We start from the raw sequence: 21,222 nt of genomic DNA on the forward strand, positions 1-21,222 counted from the left end.
TATTCACATGCAGCACATTAGCTCAAACTCATTAACTCGCTCTCATTTTCTCTGTCAAACAAAAAGAAAGCGACATGCATGATTAAAGCGCACAATCAGAAATAAATATTATTGTATGGTATGAATGCTTCCAAGGATACGGGTCCCATTTTTTTTTCCTTTTCATCCAGACCGTCCGATCTGCTCTAACGAATATTAAGGGGCCGAATTTCTGATCAAACGGTGCGGATCAAAACTAACAAGTTGGATTGCTTTAAGTGATGTAGAGAGTGAACCAAAACTAAAATCTTTATTTTGAATTTTACAACAAATTTCTTTTGTTCTGATTCATTTGATCCCATTTTATAACACGATTTCTGTGAAATGAGGGTAATGAAAGCTTCTTTATGCAACAATAAAAAAACAAAAGAAGCAAATTAACTTATGATGTCATTACTTACAAAATTATTTTGATATAGAATTTCAAAATAAATGCTTTATATATTAAACTGAAAAATTGAAAAAGATCGAACATGTGAAACAACTAGTTAAATGAAAAGTGAGACACCAAAGAATAATTAACTAAATATTTATAATTAAATTATACACTCTATGTGAAAGGGGGTATGGTTGATTTCATATTAGTTTATGTATAACATTGTAATATCTGACTCAAATAAATATAGTTTATTAATTTTCTCTAATATTTATAATTTTTAGCAAATATAATTAATAAAGAATTACTTTTATAATTTTTTTTTCTCACAATATCAATATAAACATAAGGTAACTTCATTTTTTTTAATATAACAAATATATTCTCGTATTACAAGTTTTAGAATATACTTGAATAAAAATCAAGTACTACATGGGTGATTAATCATGCAAAATCTCTCTCAATCAACTCATGTCTAATAAATAATGCAAAATATATGTGTCTTTGATATATATTATATTTTTAGTGTATATGCTAAATCACATTGCATATACTAACCATTTTTATTTCTTTCTAATTAATTGTAAATCTGATAATTGTACTATTTTTTTTCAAATCTAAGAGATGGAAACCATAAATAACATTATTATTCGAAGAACATGTGATATTAAAAGAAATTAAAACCCAATAATCTTAAAAATAATGACACTATTATTCAAAAGAATTGAAAATAATGTTCTAACTTATTGTTTAGAGTTCTCCAATATCTAAAAAAAACATATTTTGGATAAGTAAAACTTTTGAGTGTGTATTTATGTGGGTTCAAATTTTTTTTTTATTGATGTTAATATTTAAATAAGATAATAGAACTTTACATTTATAAAAATATATTGTTGTTGTTATGTGTATTCTAATTTTGTTTATTGATAAAAACATTAAAATAAGCAAGTAAAATTTTTGGAAAAAGTTTGTATTTATAGAAAAAGTTTTTGGTGTCACCTATTTCTTTTACACTTAAACACACAAGTTGAATGCTTTATCATTCAACGTACATGTGCAATATACTATCCATTTGATAGTTAATCATAAGCTTTAGTTAATCTTAATTTTATTGCTACTTTTTTTTAAGTATTAAATTCATCATTCTTATGACTTAGATGTATTTATCACATTGGCACATATAATGGGAACATATAACAAATTTTACTGAATTAATTTGCTTAAGCTCAAATTGTTGTTTAGTGATCTTCATTTTGTTTTGGCTCAACTCAACCATCATATTTAAAGTTTAATAACTAGATTTAGTCTCAATTTTGAAGTAAAATAGAATCTAGAACTCAAATATCAAAATTAAATTAGTAGAAGGGTTCAACTCGCTGATATTCAAATTAATTCAAATGGGGTGATTTGCAGTTAGTCTCGGTCTTTGTAGACCATAAGCAAGGTAGTGGGCCATGTATAGTTTAGATCCTTCAAACAGAGTTCATTCAGATCCCCTTATAATAAAGCCCAGAGAAATTTGAGTTCAAGTCACAGATATGTGGTCCCCATTGGTCACATCTATGATTTGCGCACCCAAGTTGCACCCTGAGCTATTTCTGACTTGGTTTTGCTAAGTGTACCCCAATATTACACCCATAATTCTATCCAGAACTAATAGAATTCATAGAAAATAAACCCTTTCGAGAATTTGGGAGTTCTTTATATTGCGTAGTGATTTTGCATTTATGCTTTCTGATGATGATACAAAATACATAGAAAAAGTTGAGGGACCAAAATCTGAATTCTCCCATGAGAATACAAACAAAATAAAATAAGGCCCACAAGAAAGCCCAAATAGGAGCTTTAATGCCTTGTTCAGACTTCAGACGACTTTGGATATATTTTTAGTAAAATTTAATTAGGATATATTTTTAGTATTTTCCAAATAAAACCTGCATTAATTTCAGTTGCCAGAGAATTGCTTAGGAAATAACTTGTGATTAGGCTAACAATTATCTTTAAGAGCATGCTACAAAATTTATAAATTGAAATATTGTTAAAAAAAATGATAAATTCTCATGGAAATTCAAATTCAAAATCATCTCTATTTTTGTTAACTTTTTTAGTAATTAGATTGAATATATATTTGCCAAGGTTTGCTCGAATTTGAGCTGAAATGAACTATCAATTTGGGCTGAAATGCACACTATAATCACAATTTATGAATTAACAACTGTGTTTCTCTGCTCAGAACTTGAAAATAAAACATGAAAATCTCATTTCAGATTAATAGCACATGTATGCTAAACTTCTAGTTGATCATTCTATCTAATTAAATTAGTACATTTCAATGATAAATCGAAGCGTTAGTTCGTCCGAAAATCTGTAGGTCCGGACCGAGCTTCATCAGTGAGACTAACGAATCAGGCAAGAACTTCCTAGCAAACAATGAACAAACCCTAGTTCTTATCCCATTATAGGTACAATTTTCACTGTATCTGATCTTCTCAAAAAGATCTAGTGTAACAGCGTCTTTTCCGAAACTTGCCGGGTGATGCTTTCGAGCTGTCCAATCGGTATAAGTCACGCTCCTATTTGCGTTATTCATCCAAGAAGTTGCAATAAGAAAAGTCGGTATATAATGTTCGTCGGATATGCATGGATACTTCCAATTTTTAAGGCAAAACCTCTGAAAAAGCGGGAAGTACGTTTCATCCGAGACAATTTCCACTGCTAATGCTTGATTTATTTCGAACCATTGTGTTGCTTTGTGCCACTGTTCAATTGTTATTTGTGGTGCCATTGCAGGATTGTACCGTTCGAGGTTACCTCCGCTGGGGTAGAAGGTGCCTACATAGGACATGTTGGAATTTACAAGGTAGGTGTAAATTGTGGTGAAGTTGTAGAGAGGTATACATGATTCAGATACAAGTAGAAACCGCTCATTTGAGGAATCGAGTAATGCGTTTGCTATGAGGCGGCGCTCGGCCTCAATCATGTTTGTTAATCCCCACCTTGCTTCCTGCATGAATCTATTACGCATTAGTATCTAAAGAAGAAACCCTTTCTTCTTTTTCTTTTTTTTTGTTTTTACTTTTATTCTGTTTATATTGCATGTATATATTATGTAACTTACCTGACTTGGAATTCTTCTCCCGAAAAATTTTGAATTCTTGGCTATCGACCCATTATATGCCGGATCAGGATGCACATAAATGGAATAAAGACCATCATGTCCTTCGAAAAACTCATCCCAAAAAGGAGCCATCGGCAGATCGCCTCTTGTTAGAAACAAGAAAGCAACCTTCGGTACACGGCTAGATGGCAAATGGTGGATTTTAGGTACAACTGATGCTCTCCAAAGCAACTCCTCTTCTGACATGTTGTGCAGAAGGCTAACTGGCTCTGGTAAAAGTAAAAGTGTCGGCGAGGAGAAGTTAAAGGAAGTTTCAAAGAATTGCAAGAACTCCGGGAGAGATCGTAGGTATGTGTTCGAGAACATGCCGAAGGCAAAGGCGAAGATAAAGAAGATACATTTAGAGATAATGTAATGAGGTTTTGAATGGTCTTTTGTGAAGAACCTAGTTGTTTTTGGTTGTCTCATGTCTTGTTTGATTTAACCTTGGTACAGCATGTAAGGTTAATGTTGGTGTGTTTATATTATGAGTTGGGAGGTATATATATCGCACTCAAACTAAAGTACAAAACTAATTAATGATGCCTTTTAATGAAATGATTATGAATTAATAATGATATTACATTGTGGTGTTTATATTATTCTAATATTTTTTGCATCACCACATCACATCATCCAGAGGTGCAATAAATAGATCTGGATTATTCTTTTAACCTGACACGAATCTTAAAACAGATCCTCTATATATAGTTTTGATAGACACCAGATTGAGTTTAATTCAGCTACAATTAATCGGGACCGTTGATTTTCTATGTAATAACCTACACTCAATTCTGAATAATTGTCCAGAAATCCTAAAGCATCGATCTTTTTTTTTTTATTGTCTCCTTAAAAAAAATTCCTGATACATGTTCCAATGATTATATTATATAATATGGTCAAAAAGTAGAACATGAATTAATTTGTAGTCAATATATACATGGTATGTTTGGAAAGTGTGTATTACAGTGCTACGCCACTTACAAAACAAGCTTAGATCCGGAATTTCATGGTCCATTTTTAATGCAATTGGCGTTTTCAAATTAGTCAATACAAGTAAAATATTAAACTCCATATTGACTTAATTATTTAAAAAGGCCAATTGCACATATCAAATCATAATAGCACGAATCTGAAATTGATCGGACGGCTGAAGAAATTTGCTCACTGAAGAGGCTCAGTATTTTCCTTTTCAAAGTTCAAAGAGTCAATCAAAACCGTTCAACCTAATTTCCATATATAAATGTACTTGCAGACTAAATTAAGTTAAAATCGATCTACTTCACGAATGATGTGTTTACATACAGAGTTATTAAATTTTCATTAATTTAGTATAAAGTCAAGTGGTAAAAAAAAGAAAATTATAAGCAAAATTTAATGCATTCAATTTTTGATCTTGTGAACAATAAAAAAAGGCCATTATATTTTTCATATAACATTTTCTTGTGGTAATTTTTGTTATATTGAAAATAATAATAACAACAACAATAATAAAAAAAAATGTTACTTGTACATGTTTATTACTGATGATGATGACGACGACGATGACATATAAAATATATTGCTATTATTTATCATTATTACTATTATGATTATTTTTATCAATATAATAATAATCACCGCATGAAATTTTAATATGGACAATATAATATATATTAAGGTTAAGAAACATGATAGCCTATAAATAGAGATACTAAATTAAACGCAATATATTACAGAGTAGAAGAAGACTTTTTTTTTTTTCATCATCTCCCATTACTCTTAAAATAAAGCCTTCACAAAACTGTTAGATCTGTTACAAATCTTTGGGTACCAATATATATACCACTTGCATATATATGCCTTGACTGATCTATCCTGTAGGATGGTTCGTACTGAGGAAATTAAGATAAAGTGTTGACCATAATAATAGAAAACTAACTAAATCATGCACACAAACACAAGCTAGCACAGCTTTTGTAAATGATAAAGTTGACCATATATAATATAGAGCTACCCTTTTATAATGGGAATCAATTGAGTACACAAAACTTTACAGCTAAAGGTTGCCATGACATGTGAGAGGTGTATGTATGCCACGTGAGTAATTACTTATTTGCAAAGTTTGACCTAATTAATTAGCAGCTGCAAACTACAACAAAAACTAGTCAAAACAACACTAAAATTTCACAAATATTCATTTAACATCCACAATGATCATGCGATCCTTGCACATCATTAATTATTGTCTTACACTAAGCAACCTTTATTAAAGACAATGCATGGGAGTATATATATATATATATATATATATATTCTCCTAAGAATAAAAGAAAGGGAAAAAGTTTGATGTCATATATGATTTAACGTAGGCATAAACCAAGTAATGTAAGGGTTATCAATAAATTAATATATATTGTCTCGCCATGTACTCTCTATGTCATACATATTGATCACATAAGCATGATATGTATGAAATAATTCTTGTAATTTATTTATAAAATAGATCATGTTACCTCTGAACCCAGCAATATCACTCGCTAGCTCTAAGAGAACAACATTCGATCTCCAATGCTAGCTGTTAATTAAGCTTGACCCAATAAGGATTCTCTTTTTCCATTGCCAAATTCAAGACGGTAAATGTAAAATTCATATATATTCTCTCTTATTATAGGATTGAAAACACTTAACAGCCAAAATCTCTCCACAAGACTCTACGAATGGTCATCTTGTAATTTAATTATATCATATTTGATTGGTTGTATGACATAAAGCTCTTTATGGCTGCTAATATCCATAACTTTTGTAACACCAGATTGATTATATCTAACCTGAAAAGCAAACTAGTTGTCACTTTGAAAACTTGTAGGACTAAACCAAGATAAATATTTGCATGGAAACAAATGATGTAGAGAAGAGAGATGAACCTCTCTATTGTTAAGGGGATTCAGAAGAGAGAAACTACTGGCATTACCTTTTCCGCTATTGACCAAGTAACCACCAGCAGCTCTCAAGGGCCTCTTGCCAGAGCAGCAACGAAAATTGCAATGTAATTGTATGTTGCAGAGTAAATATTATAGGCAATAAAAAAAATTACAACAATAAATACTTGTGTTGATTAGGTAAAAGAATAAAATAATTGAAACAAACGAAACATTATTATATTTATTAGAGCAAATGAAACCATGAAAAGCAATTTTTATTTGTCAAGAACATTATAATTTTTTAAAGTAGAAATTTTGACAATTTCGATACTGTTTTGGCCAAACTAACTACAAAAACTACATAATATTTAATTTCAGAATTTTTGTGCAAAAGTCTTTTAAATAATATAATAAAACAAATGAAGTACATTTTATAATTTTGAATTGGAGAAATTCAGCAAACAAGGAATTTTACCAGTGTTGGTACCAACATAGTGTTCACTTACCATGTTTCCATTTTTATATGAGAATATTACAAGTTATAAACATATTACAAGTTACAATTTGGTATAAACATACCAATATCAGGTAAGGGTACTTCGGGTAATTTTCCGAAACCTCGTGTCCTTTTTTCTCATACAGCAAAAACCCGGATTTCCACCCGCTTAAAACCGTATCATCCTCATCCTGTAAACTATCAGCTATAGCAAGATAAACTACAACTGGCGGATTTCTACCAGTTATGTGTGAAACCCGTCACAAATTGAATAGAATTTGTCAAAATCAAAAATCTTGTCGAATTGCATCGGTTGCAGTAACTCGACTTCCTTGTAAATCAGGAAGGCACTTAAGCTAGGCATGAGAAGCGTTTGGTTGAGAAATCGAGCGGTTAAGAGGCCTCTTGCAAGTGGAATAATCCACTTTATTCTTGAATGTACATGGATATGGAAAAATTGTTGTGTAACCACTGGAACATAAATTTAGAAAAGTATATATTAGAGACTATTTTAATAACCAAAAAACTTAAAATGGGGTATCTGCATGTATTTTCCTTATAAAAACGGTCAACTAGGTGTATTTTGTTAAATATTGACAAATTAATCCTTCTTACTAGGTTTGGAAATCATGACAACAAATGTGCACAATTTGTGATCATTTTTGCTTTGACTTTCACATCTTGTAAATAACCAACAGATGCTAATGCTAATTATATTTATATAAACTTATAAATCAGTAGATGCTGAGATAAATTGCAAATGAAATGAAGCTTTTGGTATTCTCAGCTGCTGCTGTAAGCAAAGTAAAGAAAGCCAAAAAAAGGAAAGAAATAGAAGGGCTTTAGGTTAGGCAACATAGAGGGTTATGCAAGGAGAATCGTCCACAAGAAGAGTATTAGATGGTGTAAATCGCCCCTTTTCTCACACTTTGTTTAATTCTTTGAAATACAAGGGCTTTTTTTCCATGGTTTTGAAGTTTGTATCTGTGCATTTTGATTGGTCATGTGAGTAATGAAGGCAAAGAAAATGAAAATATCAATACAACTCAAGGAAGATTCATATTACTGAAAACTATAAATGAAGGTTGCGTACCCCAACAAAATAATAACTTATTTTTCATTTCTCCAAAAAGGTGGTGGACAGCCCCCTCTAGGTTATATGCCTGAAGAGTCAGAATAATAAAAAAATATTTATATCAGTAGGAAGATCAAATTATGCGGAGGCATGAATCGATCTTTTCAGTGTTGAAAATTGAGACTAGCCGAAACAAAAATAGTTTTTGCTTTAAGAAAAGACATACCTGCTTCTATATAATATTGATATATAAATCAAAGATCGAACTTTCTGCATTCTTGATGCCAAAACTCCAACTTCAAAGTTTGCAAAACAAAACGTGAGAAATTCAACAAAACCTGAGTGACATCACAGAAAATTAACACCAATTAAATACATTCCTTTGTAGTATTAAGAATTAAAGAGTAATATATAATTGTTTTGTTACCTAATTTGCCGCTGATCTTGAAATCTACATATTGTTGATATTTATAATCTGAAGTAATATCAACTAATATCCCATCTATATCAAGAACTAGAAGATTTTTCTTGTATGGTGACAACAATTCTTTGCACATAAGAACATTACTACAAGTAGACGAACCTTCTAATTGTATCTCTGTGACAATCTCACTAATGAAGCTTCCTTCTTGTAATGATGGCATTATGACATAATATCTTTTCCATCTCCTTCCATTTCCTTTTTGGTATGATAAAATATCTTACAACATAATTTCTTGGTATGAGAAAATACTACACAAAAACTGAGGAAAAGACCACACAAATTTACGGCTCTCTTTTAGGACTAGTCTTGGAATCAATTTGTCCCAACGCCTTCTTCTTTTCGGTGTTCTCCAAAAGTTTATTAAGATCGCTCGAACCAGAAGCATATGTCACCTCAGGTTCTCTGGAATCCTAATTTAGAAGAAAACATGAACTTTAGAAAACAGATAGAAAAGAGTGAAAGCTTACCTTTTTTTAATAGAGATCAGGGCTTACCCAAGAAGAGCCATAGAAGACGTTTATATGGAACATGAGATTGGAATTGTTACTAGTTGATTCCCGAAATGGATAATCAACCTTATGGCCTTTAAAGGAATTAACTTCTTCGTCGGATACCTTGGGACCTTTAGAAGAATTAACTACGTCATCCAACTGGGAAATGGGAAATGGAAAAGAAAAAAATTAGTATATAAAGGTAGAAAGTTAGTATGATAAATATCTTATTGAAAAATGGTAAATTAGAGCAGCATATCCGTAGTATAATTCCAAAAGAACCTCATCAACAGAGAGTTATCTTTGTACAAAAGAACCTCATCTAACCCAAAACCTAAGATTCTTTGTCCATTAGTATAATTCCAACTTTTGCATGATGAGTAAAGTATCAACTTAACCCAAAACCTAAAGTATCAACTTTCTCCCGAGACCGCATCGTCAGCAACTATCTCTCAGAGAGGCTCTGAGTTCCCCCTCCCAGATCCCTCACATCCAACAAATGGCACAAATTACTTTGGTGGACGGCCAGGATTTTTTGAAGTGGAGATGTATGAGAATGATTTTTGATGCGATGCATTGATGTGTTAAGATGGAAATTCAAACATGCAAGACTGCAAACAAAGGATCAATTGTGATATTGCAATTGATGATTAAGGATTAATGACTCATGTAATGTGATGTAAGGCGGTTGCTATGATCACATTTTTCAGCCACTCACGCACGCACGCTTGGAGAGTATGGGATTGCTTGAACTAGAATAGCCTGATTGAGAAGGGGAGAAAGAGTCTGGGATATCCCAGCCTTAAGGGGCATCCTCGACGTAAGCATCTAGTTTCGTATCAATAGGTAGCAGAGACCTACTCTAGCCGATCCAACTAGAGGATCCAGCTTATCTGCCAGGGTGCTTTCTCCGAATCCGAATTGAGCCCTAAGCTCTGGACGACACCGAAAAAAGCAACTACCAATATCGGAACTTACCTATAGATGATCTAGTGAGACTGGAAGGGGTGCAAGGGGTGCAGGACAAGCCATACCACAAAAGAAACAAAGAAAATAAGGGAACATATAGAAGACCTTTCTTGTTGGATCACAGACGGAGGCGGCAGTAGATATGCTACGACTCCTGAATAAGAAAGAAACTATATTTAGTATGACCAAAGAAAAATTTCACAGATTCGTGACAACTTACAATTTGGAAGAACGGGATGATATTCCTCCGGAATAAATCTTTTCTCCCGGTAGCTTTCCAACATGCGTCCGCTCAAAGTCACCCTCAACTCTGGAAAACAAAAATAAGAATGACTGGCTCGGTATGTCTTTTGGCACCAAGAATTTTTAATTATTAAATTAGAGAATGCATAAAACTGTACTTTATGTGATCATTCTCTCAAAATTGTGACTAAACTATGATGGGCAACGAGATCTCCATTCACCTACACTCAAAAGAAACAAGTGTTAGTTCCTGAACATGTATCTTGCAAAGAAATTGTTGTAACCACATAAAAGGAGACATTTTTCAAATTCAAAAGGAACAATCCAAGTGCCCAGTAGCTTATCTCAAATCGCAAGGAATGTGATCACACATCACAGGATTGATTCCAGTTGAGATCAGAACATGACAGATGCACAGATTGCATAAAGGTCAGACTTTTCAACAATAGCACTATAAACACATCAATATTAAGGTTAACCAACCTTGAAAATAGCGCCACGTTTGAAAATGCACTTGAGGCCAAATTCCTCGCAGGTGTCTTCGAAAAATTGGCCAACAGTAGTAAGTCCACGGCCAAATTCCACGCTAAGAGGATGGCCACAGCCACGACCACGTGCCAGAGACACCGCCTTTTTACTACAAGTAGACGACCCTTCTAGTTCTACCTCTACGGCCATCTCAGTATCAGGCCATTGTTGAGTCCCCACCAAAGCTTTGAGAAAACAACCCCTCTCGATCGGTAGGGTTTCCGACAAGTGGTACTCTTTTTCTTTCCAATGTGTCTGTAAGGCCAGGCAAGGTCATATGTATATCAATTAAATTAAATTAAATTAAATTACATCTACAGCACAACAAAAGCTTAAAGGTGAAAGAAATATCACCCACCATAAGAACCTCTATGTCGATTCGTCCAATTTCAGAGAAGCAAAGTCCATGCTCAGTTACAAACTTTCCTGATCAAAACGACACAAATTTCTTGTTAGAATGAGTTATTTGAACTAGTAAATGAAAAGAAAAACAATAACAATGTAAATGTAAAATGAAACGAGAAAACAACAAACAAAAAGAATGCATGCATCTAAGAGAGAGAAACAAAGACCTGATCTCGTCATTAGCGTTGGAGTCTCCAACTAAGAGAGAAAAAGACAATAAGAAAACCCTTAACGGGTTATCGGGTTAAGGGTTGAGCAACTCAGAGAGGAGAAATAGGTGTCGGTTCCTTCTCCAGGAAAGAAGAAGAGAAAATAATGAGGGTTTTAGTTGGGAGTGGGATCCAGCTGTAATGCAAAATAGAGAGACACAAAGGTTGATAATGTTGTTGTGTGGCCTTTCGTGTTGCGAGTCATTTTTATTCCTTTCTGTAAACATATTGTTATAAAAAAAAAAAAAATCACAAATTTACTCATTTTATAACTTTTTTCAAAAAACAAAATTGAAAATTAAAAATTGAGATGGAACCTAATTCCTATATGATACCAGTGAAGGTGCAAATTGAAAATTATAAATAGTTGCTGCGATGAAAGAATGAATGAAGAGATGACTCAGACTCCAATAGAGACAAAACTACTTTAACTTTACACAGCGCACGATCAGTAGAGATAACATAACCTAGTACAATACATGAAGTTAAAATTGTTCTGTTAATATCTTAATATTTATTTAGGTTCAGGTTAGTAACTTAGTTGGGCTTGATTGGAAGTGGAAGTGGGCCTTCTACTTAATTTAATTAAATTACTTTTACAAGTTTTGAAATAAGTAGTGTTATTATGGCAATAAATAATGATGCTGGAGCTTTCCACTTTTCTGTTGCACCGTACCAGTAGGTCCAATAGGCAACAGCAGCGAATATTTTCTATTTCTGTGAAATACCCATTTATTCTGAAATAACTTTTGTTTTAGTAATAATAATGCCTGTGACTGTGACATTATACGGATACCATGTCATTTATTCTGACACTGACATTAACCAGCTTGTTGTCAACCTGTGATTGGTAGTCTTCTCTAGTCTTTTCATTTTTGAAACCAGTCAACAGAGAGATCAAAGGAGGAGATGAAACAAAAGGAAAAAAAAACATTATATATTTATATGCAATGCATTATTATGGCATCTCTCTCAAGCTAAAACCATGAAAACCATCACTACTAGGCTTCTCTCCTCTCAGTCTCACCTTCGTTTCCTGTTAAACACCAACAAACAACCCATCTCTGTTTTTTCTCCACCTCCTCAACAAAACCCTCTTTCTCTCATGTTCAAATGGTCATGGCAGTTCAGACAAAGGTATACTACTACTACTACTACTGCTGCTGTGAACATGGGGAAGCTTCTTCTGACGACTGGGTCCCGGTTGCTAAGTTCCTCCACCTGGCAACACCACGCTGCAATGAATCTTCTCTCCTTGTCTAAATTCTGGTATATATATATATATATATATATACACCTTACCAGTTACCTTACCTCTCTCTCTATACATGCAATTGTACAGTTAAAGGGTTAATGTTTACTGGTATTGTAGGTTGCACAGGATACGGTCGCCTGACACGGTGGTTTTCTACTTAGTAGGAGCAAATGTTGCAGTTTTTATCCTATGGAAGAATGCCGACCCCTCTTTCATGATCAAACATTTTACGGTTTACATTTATGATCTTAATTTTTGGGTCGATTAATTCTCCTAAATTGAACTGTATATATGTTGCTAACTAATCGTTTTGGTTGTGATCAATTGCACAGATTTCATGGGATAACTTCACCAGCGGTCGATTGCACACATTAATTACCTGTGCTTTTAGCCACTATCAACCCATCCATCTCACCAACAACATGCTCAGTCTTTATATCTTCGGTCAAACTGTAATTAAATAACCCCCCTCCTGCCCATGCACAAATTAATGCTAAATCATAACTTCACATTCTCATTTTTTCCTTCAGGCAGAAAATGTTATTACCAGTATTCTGTCTATTTTCCAGAGCAACCATGAACAGGATACTGGTAACAACAGGCAAATTTCCAGTGTTTATTACCAGTATGCTGTCAAATTACACTAAACCAGTGTTTGCTAGTTTTTATAAACAATTTCCACAAAAATACACAACTCCATGCACAATAACATTGTGATAATATAAATTTGATAGTTAATGCATGTCCTAAGATAATCTACAAACTTTGTAATGTTCAGATTGCAAATGTTTTTGGGACAATGTTCCTGCTAAAGATGTACGTGGGTGGCGCTGTTAGCGGCTCCATTTTTTATTTGGTGCACAAAGCCTTTGTATATTATAATCAGGTAATTAGTCTCTACTTAAAAAGAAAATATATGTTCACAGTACTATTATTTGACATGATATCTCATAATTATCTTTTTTTTTTCTTGTACCAGGGTGACCGAGGATGGAGTAGTCCACGTGGATTTGCACTGGTACATTAACTCAGTACCCATAAAATTTTCGCAATTGTATATATTATGTATTATGATAAGCTTCAAATTGACAGAAGACACAAAATACCAGTACTGGACCAGATATATATAGTGACCATTTGACACCTCAGTGTAAGCTTAATTTGTTTATTCTAACATCATTAGTTACACACACACACACACACACACATATATATATATATATATATATATATATATGATGTGTGTGTTTTTTTTTTTTTTTTTGAACAAATGATACCAGGGTGCAAGTGCTGCAGTAAATGCAATAATTTTGCTGTATGTGTCTCTGTTCCCTAGAAGTGTGATCTATTATAATTTCATTCCCCTACCTGCTGCTATGCTGGTAAGCTGTTTGAATTTATTTTTTCTTTTTCTGTGATCCAATATACCATTATTTTATGTACTCCTTTAATCAATTAAACAGTAAATTATGTATCCTTTCTAATGAAAATTAAATGACTGGCAAATTCACTTCTTTTTAATTTAATTACAGGGTGCTATTATGATAGGAACTGATCTGTGTATAGTTTACAAGGTTTGTTTCTTAATCTGAGTTTGCATTTTCAGAATCTTGGAATTTTTAATTTGAATTTCAAAATGCACAACTATTAATGCAATGTTTAAATGATAACAAGTTTATATTTTAGGGAGACAGCAAAATCTCCGGTGCCGGTCATTTAGGAGGTGCCTTTGTCGGTCTCGTTGTTTGCGCCCGAATTAGGAGGTGGATCTAATCAAATTACAAAATTGACAATGCATGCAGTTTGAGTACATCTCTCCTACTTAATTTATTTCTAACTTGTCAGTATTCTAATTTCCTAAGAACATGAGATGGATGTAATATTTGTCTGCTAATTACCTAACTAGGTATAATACTTCATTGCTATATAATAGTGATCAAAACAGTTTAACAAAGTTCAAAAAGAAAACAACAATACATGCACCACAAAAAAATCAAAGATAAATTTCTGAAAGGTATTTAAGTAAAATAATTAAGCATCAAAGAAACTCCCACTTAATTAATCAAGTGACCAAACATTTAGAAGTTCACAACATATATAGCCTACTCTCTAGTAAAATTCTTTAAGCAAGACTTGAAACAATACATAAAACAAGTGTTTTTCAGAAAGGAAGTTGCAAAAATAAAGTGATACGGTTGGAAAAAAAAAACACAAAAAGATAAAGAAACAGAGAACATAATTGACATGTAGACCCTCAGTAGATTACTTAATTGTATTTCAACACTTGTTCTCTCGAGCCCATATATAAACATAAAGAGCAAAGCTAGAGTGTGTTGTGATCTCGGAAGAGCCCGGTTAGCATAACTCTCAAAATGGACCCCTATATCTAAATAGCCGAAATTTTTATTAATACCCTAAAAAAAAAAATTCTAAACATAACCTCGGATTTCCAATCACTCGGTTGAGAGCTAATTGTACTCAGTCAGGTACCTGGGAGGATACAGATTTCAGCTTATCACAGCATATAGAGAGACACATGTACTATTGTTGCTTTGAGATTCGTGCTGAAAGGATTTTGAATCATCAATTTTCCAAATATCAACTCAAAATTTGAGATATTCATTTCAGAATATAGGGGGTTTGCTTTGAGATTCGTGCCACATTAAACCATTTGCACGTGACAAACCATACATATATCGGGCTTCTAAAGAGAACAAATATTTTCAGATCTCCATTCTTATACTAATCACATCATCATTGGGCCTTTGCACCAGTAAATATAATGCTTTTTGGAAAAAAAAAAAAAGGCACAACAAAGTAACAGAATTTTAAAAAAGAAAAGAGAATTGAACAGCATTTTTAACTAAAGATTTAAATCATACTTCAACAACTCAAATCAAGCTAGTAACTGACACACAAATTGTATCAAATTTATTAGCTAGATTAAGATCAAGCTCTAGTACCCTCTAATACTTTGTTTCACAAATTAATTCATTTAATCAAATAATAATTATTCATTTAAAATCAAAATCCCCAACTTTGAGCACCTAAAAACATTTGCATCAATTGGGACCTAAAAAGTAGAGAGTAAATTCAAAAAAAAAAAAAAAAAAAAAAAAAAAACAGAAAAACAAAATTGCGTGTAGTAAGCAACATATTAACTGCTGTTCTATTTGGAGAGCATATTAATTAAAAAATTTAATCATAAGAAGAAATGTAACAGAAGGGATTATAAAGCAAAGCAGATCGTCACCAAAAAAAATAAAAAATAAAAGTTAAAGAATCATAAAAGAGAGTTACATAAACACCAGCAGCAAATAAAGCAGGTATAGACTGTTGTGAAGACCCTCAGTAAATCTCATACTTATATTTCATCACACTGTTCTCTGAGGCCCATATAAGAATGCACATGAATGAAACTTTTTTGTCTATCCCACTCTTTACAAAGAATAAGAGCATCTATATCCCAATTGCATACGGAATTCATATCACCTAAGTTAACTCAAATGGTGCGTTAACGCAAAGGATACAGACTCATTTGCATATGTAAAAGCAACAAAATATGTATCATACCGGCCCTCGGTCTGTGCACTGCATGAAGCCAAAACTTTTGAAAAGTAAGTTAACACAGTACCAATAATACTGTTGATAAAGTTTAGGGTTTAGGGTTCAAGGTTAGGTTTGTCATATTCAAACCTAAGTTCAATTCTAGAGTACCAGTTCATCGAAAACATCACAAAATCCTTCTCAAGTAAAGAAGATTTTAATCCCATGACAAACGAATATGAAATTAACTATAACTAGGGGTGTAAACGGAACGAATACAGAGCGGATAATGCTTAGAGATTTGGATATGAAAAAGATGCCATAATTGAAGACCTCAAGAGCAACAAAATGTACATTCTTACCAGGCACTAACAGAGAACATTAATTTGTTTTTGGATATTTATTTCTTATGAGAAAGTACAAGTCATCATCAGGTCCTCACTAAAGTGTTTACAGAAAAACAAATGTACATATCGAAAATCATATCAAAACATTTTAACAGAGTTCAAACATTAAACAACAATACAGGTATCAACTAAAAGAATAAGGCATCCAACAGACTCCAACTTAAAAATCAAGTGATCAAACATTTAAAGAGTTTACAGCATGTCAGCATAGCCAACTCTCCGATAAAATTATTTAAAGGAGACTTAAAACAATACATAAAACAAGTGTTTTCAAGAAAGGAAGTTGCAGAAATAAAGTGATATGTTTGGAAAAATAACACAAAAATATAAGAAATAGAGAACATAATTGACAAGTATACCCTCAGTAGATTTATAGTATTTCTGCATATGTTCTCTTGAGCCTAGATATAAATTAAGTTGGAAATTTATAAATTTAACATGTAAATGCGTCACTTGTGAGGTAGATCGGTTTCAACAGTCCCGAATCCCGGTTCATTATTGGAAGTCATTCCGATAGGTTTTAGAGTTAAGCTCATAAAGAACTTGATGAACTTAAGAACACCCTAGTTCCACTTTTAACAAAAATGGCTTTCACATTTTCATAATGGTACGGATTGATTAACAACAAACTTACAACGGCATATATATATATATATATATAGATAGAGAGAGAGAGAGAGAGAGAGAGAGAGGGAGAGAGAAACAGGGAATGCAAGGGGCAATGTTATTATCGCTTTGAGATTCGTGCAGAAAGGATTTGAACGGTCTGGACTTTCCACAGATCAACTGAAAAATTTGAAATATTTCAGGGGATGTGAATTCCCGCGGTATTCTCAGCCAAGCCAAAATCATTTTGGAGCCTATTTTGAATATAGAGGGTCCTATTGAGATTCGTGCCAGATTAAAATGGACAACTCAGATCTCATTCTACACATGACAAAGCATAAGTAGATTTTTATCAGGCTCCTAAAGAGAACACAATATTTCATATCTCTGTTCTAATACTAATCACATCATCATTGGGCCTTTGCAACAGTAAATACAATGTTTTTTCACAAAAAAAAAATGCACAACAAAGTACGAGAATAATTTTCTTTAACAGCATTTTTTTAAACTTAAGATTTAAATCATACTTCAACAATTCAAATCAAGCTCTAGTAATTATTAGTTAGATTAAGATAAAATTAACGAACAAAATTAATTCCATTAAAATCAAGGTCAGTACGCTCTAATACTTTGTTTTACAAATTAATTCATTTTATCAGATAATAATTATTCCTTTAAAATCAAAATCCCCAACTTTAAGCACACAAAGACACTTGCTACATTTTGGACCTAAAATGGCAAGTATAAATTCAACAAACAAAAACAAAAGCAACAGAAAAACTTCCCTTTAGACTATGTCATCATCCCTTTTGAAATTATGTAAGTAATAAGCTAAATTTTCTAACTGATCGGTGTTACTAAAACTTGCCAACAACACAAATTATTTTAAGCAAAAGAAGTAAAATTTGAAAAACTAAAGGGCATGCAGTAAGCAACACATTAACTGATCGGTTTTACTAAAACTTGCTAACAACACAAATAATTTTAAGCAAAGGATGTAAAATTTGAAAAACTGAAGGGCATGCAGTAAGCAACACATTAAGTGCTGTACTGAAGACTGTATCTTACTATACAAAAACAAAAATGTAATATTGAGAAAAAATATAGCAGAAGGGATAAAGCAGATTGTTGCAAAAAACAAAATTAAAGAATCATAAAGACTGTGTTGTGAAGACCCTCAGTAAATTTCCTAATTATATTTTATCACACTGTTCTCTGGGGCCCATATAAGAATACACATAAATGAAACCTTTTTTTTGTCTATCCCAATCTTTATAAAGAATAAGCAGTGTTGTAGATAACAGTATGCAGTTATCAGACGGACAGGGTAGCGCCACTCGATTAGTTGGGAATAATCGGAAATAATCGGGAAAATCAGTGACGGTTTGGTTACCGCCAACGACTAATCGACCGATTAATCAGTCTAAACAGACGTTTTTATGACACTGAGAATAAGAGCATCTACATCCCAATTGCATATGGAATTCATATCACCTAACTCAACTCAAACAGTGCGTTAATGCAGAGGATTCAAACTCATTGCATATGTAGCATTCAAAGCCACAAAACATCACCAAAAACCCTAAACCCTAATCTTTTGACGATCCAAACGCACTATAAATTCCATAGTGGTAACTGTTACACAAAATCACTGTTTTGGGGTGGTCCAGAATCATCTAAAAAACAGTGATTTTCTGCCAATAAAAAATATTGTAAAATTTGGTCTCCAAGCACATTTTTTTTTACTTTATCCGTAGTACGGTACGGAACAATCTGCGCCATTCATAATACCATAGCCTCACTCATGAAACAATATTACCTTGTATATGACAAAATAATGAGGCATTCTATGGGTAAAGCTTTTGACAGAGCAGTTTTGGCTTAAGACAGCAGATGGACTATAGAATCAAAACAGCACCGGATATAGTTAGTGTGCTGCATGAAGTAAAAACTAACTCTAAACTCTTATCGGGCTTCAACAGAGAACGCATTTTTTGTTCAGATCAACACTCTGACACAAAGTATATCATCATTAGGTCTCCACAACAACAAATATAATCAAAATTCACAAAAGATAATTATATGAGAAAACTTAAATTAGCAAAAAAAAGTACAAGCACAGATGCTTAGAAAAGTTTCCAGATCAAAGAATCGATCGAAAAGGGAGATTTAATGAGAAGAGATTGATTATTTTAGTACCTGAGGGTTTCTTATCTCTCTCTCTCTCTCTCTGTGCGGAGGCCCCAATGGAAAATAATGGCGTAAATGTAAATGTCATCCCCAAAATTAACCCAAAGTTTGTTTTAGATCTGGATCGTCCAATCACAATGCGCACGAACATTAAAGGATGCGGTGAATTTTAATCCTCCGAGGTAACAGAATATTTTTGTTTAGATCCAGACCGAGGTGGAATGCATAGGCCCCTTTAATACTCGTGGCACTTCAGATCGGACGGCCAAGATTTAAAAGGAAATATTCTGTTACTCTAGGTGACAAGTAAGAATACGCGATACAGCCACAGGTACTTATTGTGCAACTCATTAATTTTGGGCCTCACCTGAATTCATTTCCCCTAAAATATCTCAAATTTTGGAATCCGATCCGCACGGTCGGATCTACCGAAATAAATCTGCTGTGAGGAATCACAGGACCTGCTATTCCAAATCCATCCCTTCAATTATTTTGAGATTCGTGCACAGAAAACTACTGATTTTGGATTTAGAATAGCAGGGTCTGTGAGCAGATTTATTTCCCAGATCTACACCATACTTCTATTATATTTTTCTTCGTAAAATTTTATTTCATTTAAATTTAAAATTTTGAATCATTACAAATTATTATTTAGTTAGGTGTTTGAGTTGCATTCTTATTTGTCATAAATTATGATTTATAGTTAATTAATCATTTAAAATTTTTGGGTTATAATAATTAGAGTCGTTGATGAACTGAGTTCAAGTGATCAGTTGGGAAGACATGATCGAGTTTATTAAGTTAATGAGTGCGCCAACTCAAGTTAGAAATACACGACCGAACTGAAAAACTCAATTCGTGATCAACTCATTACTAACTCCAGTTGACTCGTAAGTCGGTTTTTTAACTTGTTAAGTTAAATAGATGTTTATATTTTAACCAATTTGACTTTCTTAAAACCTAAACAATACATAATAGAAAATAATTTTAACAAATTGAACCAAAATCATAAACTGTACACATTTTGGATTCGGTTGGAATTGGATGTGACCCGACTACATGTAACTCAATTTGAGATTAACAAGTCAGCTAACTCGAGTCATTAACGAGTTTGTACATAATAAGTTACGAGCGACTCAAAAACTATTTTCTTGACAAGGATTGCAAAAATGAGATATTTGTTGGTCGTCAACGTCAAGTATCCACAAAAAGTTTGAGAATATTTTCTTAGTTATAAAGAAGGATTGTAAAAATGACAACTATTCGATAGTATAAACAAAACAAAACAAAACAAAACAAAACAAAAATTAATTTGCTAATTTATTTACTAAAATATTTTAACAATGTTTATAAATATAGAAACAATTTAGAAAAAAAAACATGAAGTTATATCCGAAATTTTTATAAATATCCAAAAAAAAATATGAAATTACGAAATCTACCCAGTTTATGAATGGATTTCGAAAAATACCCCTTCCGGTTACTAAACAACTGGATATTGATCTTCTTTCCGGTCACTCAATTCCCGGAAATGAAAATAACATCCAGTTACTTGGTAACCGGAAATATGACTTTTGTCCGTTAATTGAATAACCGGATCCATGAATGGCGTGGCCCAATGTTTAATTTATAAAAAATTGTATCTATTTTGAGAATTTTTTTTAATATCAATCATTAAATAACTTAAATTTGTTTTTCAAAAATAGATACAACTTTTTATAAATTAAATGTACTAGAAGGATCACAATATTTTCTGTATTATCTAGAAGTGACTTTTGAACCGGAATCAATAACTCAGAATCTAAGCATATTTATTTTTTTTCCAATAACAAATAAAGAAATA

At 32.7% G+C, this 21,222-nt stretch overlaps 4 protein-coding genes and 2 long non-coding RNA genes across 9 annotated transcripts in view; 3 read left to right on the forward strand and 3 right to left on the reverse strand.

Annotated features, from left to right (window-relative positions):
* The window catches only part of LOC144560334 (uncharacterized), a 94,591-nt gene extending 76,942 nt beyond the window's left edge, over nt 1-17,649 (forward strand). The window contains exon 2 of the long non-coding RNA XR_013513369.1: nt 17,324-17,649. This is a non-coding gene — a long non-coding RNA (uncharacterized LOC144560334). The remainder of the gene's footprint in view (nt 1-17,323) is intronic.
* LOC144560333 (uncharacterized) overlaps nt 1-21,222 on the reverse strand; it is a 62,121-nt gene that overhangs the window by 17,001 nt on the left and 23,898 nt on the right. The gene's annotated exons all lie outside the window — the stretch shown is intronic.
* On the reverse strand, nt 2,745-4,001 carry LOC144560791 (glycosyltransferase BC10-like). Its single transcript, XM_078310036.1, has 2 exons — nt 3,534-4,001; nt 2,745-3,419 (listed from the first exon to the last, which is right to left on the reverse strand). Exons 1-2 carry the CDS (start codon nt 3,999-4,001, stop codon nt 2,745-2,747), a joined length of 1,143 nt encoding a protein of 380 aa, XP_078166162.1.
* LOC144560107 (uncharacterized) lies at nt 6,956-11,472 on the reverse strand. 4 transcript variants are annotated; one of them, XM_078309259.1, is made up of 11 exons: nt 11,334-11,472; nt 11,120-11,187; nt 10,717-11,016; nt 10,392-10,454; nt 10,211-10,300; nt 10,096-10,144; nt 9,025-9,180; nt 8,474-8,940; nt 8,273-8,384; nt 8,065-8,134; nt 6,956-7,442 (listed from the first exon to the last, which is right to left on the reverse strand). In XM_078309259.1, the coding sequence occupies exons 1-4, from the start codon at nt 11,344-11,346 to the stop codon at nt 10,401-10,403; spliced, it is 435 nt and encodes a 144-aa protein (XP_078165385.1). In that variant the 5' UTR covers nt 11,347-11,472; the 3' UTR covers nt 6,956-7,442; nt 8,065-8,134; nt 8,273-8,384; nt 8,474-8,940; nt 9,025-9,180; nt 10,096-10,144; nt 10,211-10,300; nt 10,392-10,400. The 4 variants fall into 4 exon arrangements, with proteins under 4 accessions (XP_078165385.1, XP_078165383.1, XP_078165386.1 ...); XM_078309257.1 differs by having other exon boundaries at nt 8,273-8,940; XM_078309260.1 differs by lacking the exon at nt 10,392-10,454 and having other exon boundaries at nt 8,273-8,940.
* Nucleotides 12,361-13,277, forward strand: LOC144560792 (uncharacterized). Its single transcript, XM_078310037.1, has 4 exons — nt 12,361-12,644; nt 12,748-12,862; nt 12,963-13,082; nt 13,161-13,277. The coding sequence occupies exons 1-4, from the start codon at nt 12,361-12,363 to the stop codon at nt 13,275-13,277; spliced, it is 636 nt and encodes a 211-aa protein (XP_078166163.1).
* On the forward strand, nt 13,426-14,524 carry LOC144560331 (RHOMBOID-like protein 12, mitochondrial). Its single transcript, XM_078309497.1, has 5 exons — nt 13,426-13,516; nt 13,610-13,648; nt 13,911-14,012; nt 14,163-14,204; nt 14,317-14,524. The coding sequence occupies exons 1-5, from the start codon at nt 13,430-13,432 to the stop codon at nt 14,401-14,403; spliced, it is 357 nt and encodes a 118-aa protein (XP_078165623.1). The 5' UTR covers nt 13,426-13,429; the 3' UTR covers nt 14,404-14,524.

This window comes from Carex rostrata, chromosome 10, assembly GCF_964058835.1.
Source record: "Carex rostrata chromosome 10, lpCarRost1.2, whole genome shotgun sequence".
In the NCBI taxonomy this organism is placed as follows: domain Eukaryota; kingdom Viridiplantae; phylum Streptophyta; class Magnoliopsida; order Poales; family Cyperaceae; genus Carex; species Carex rostrata.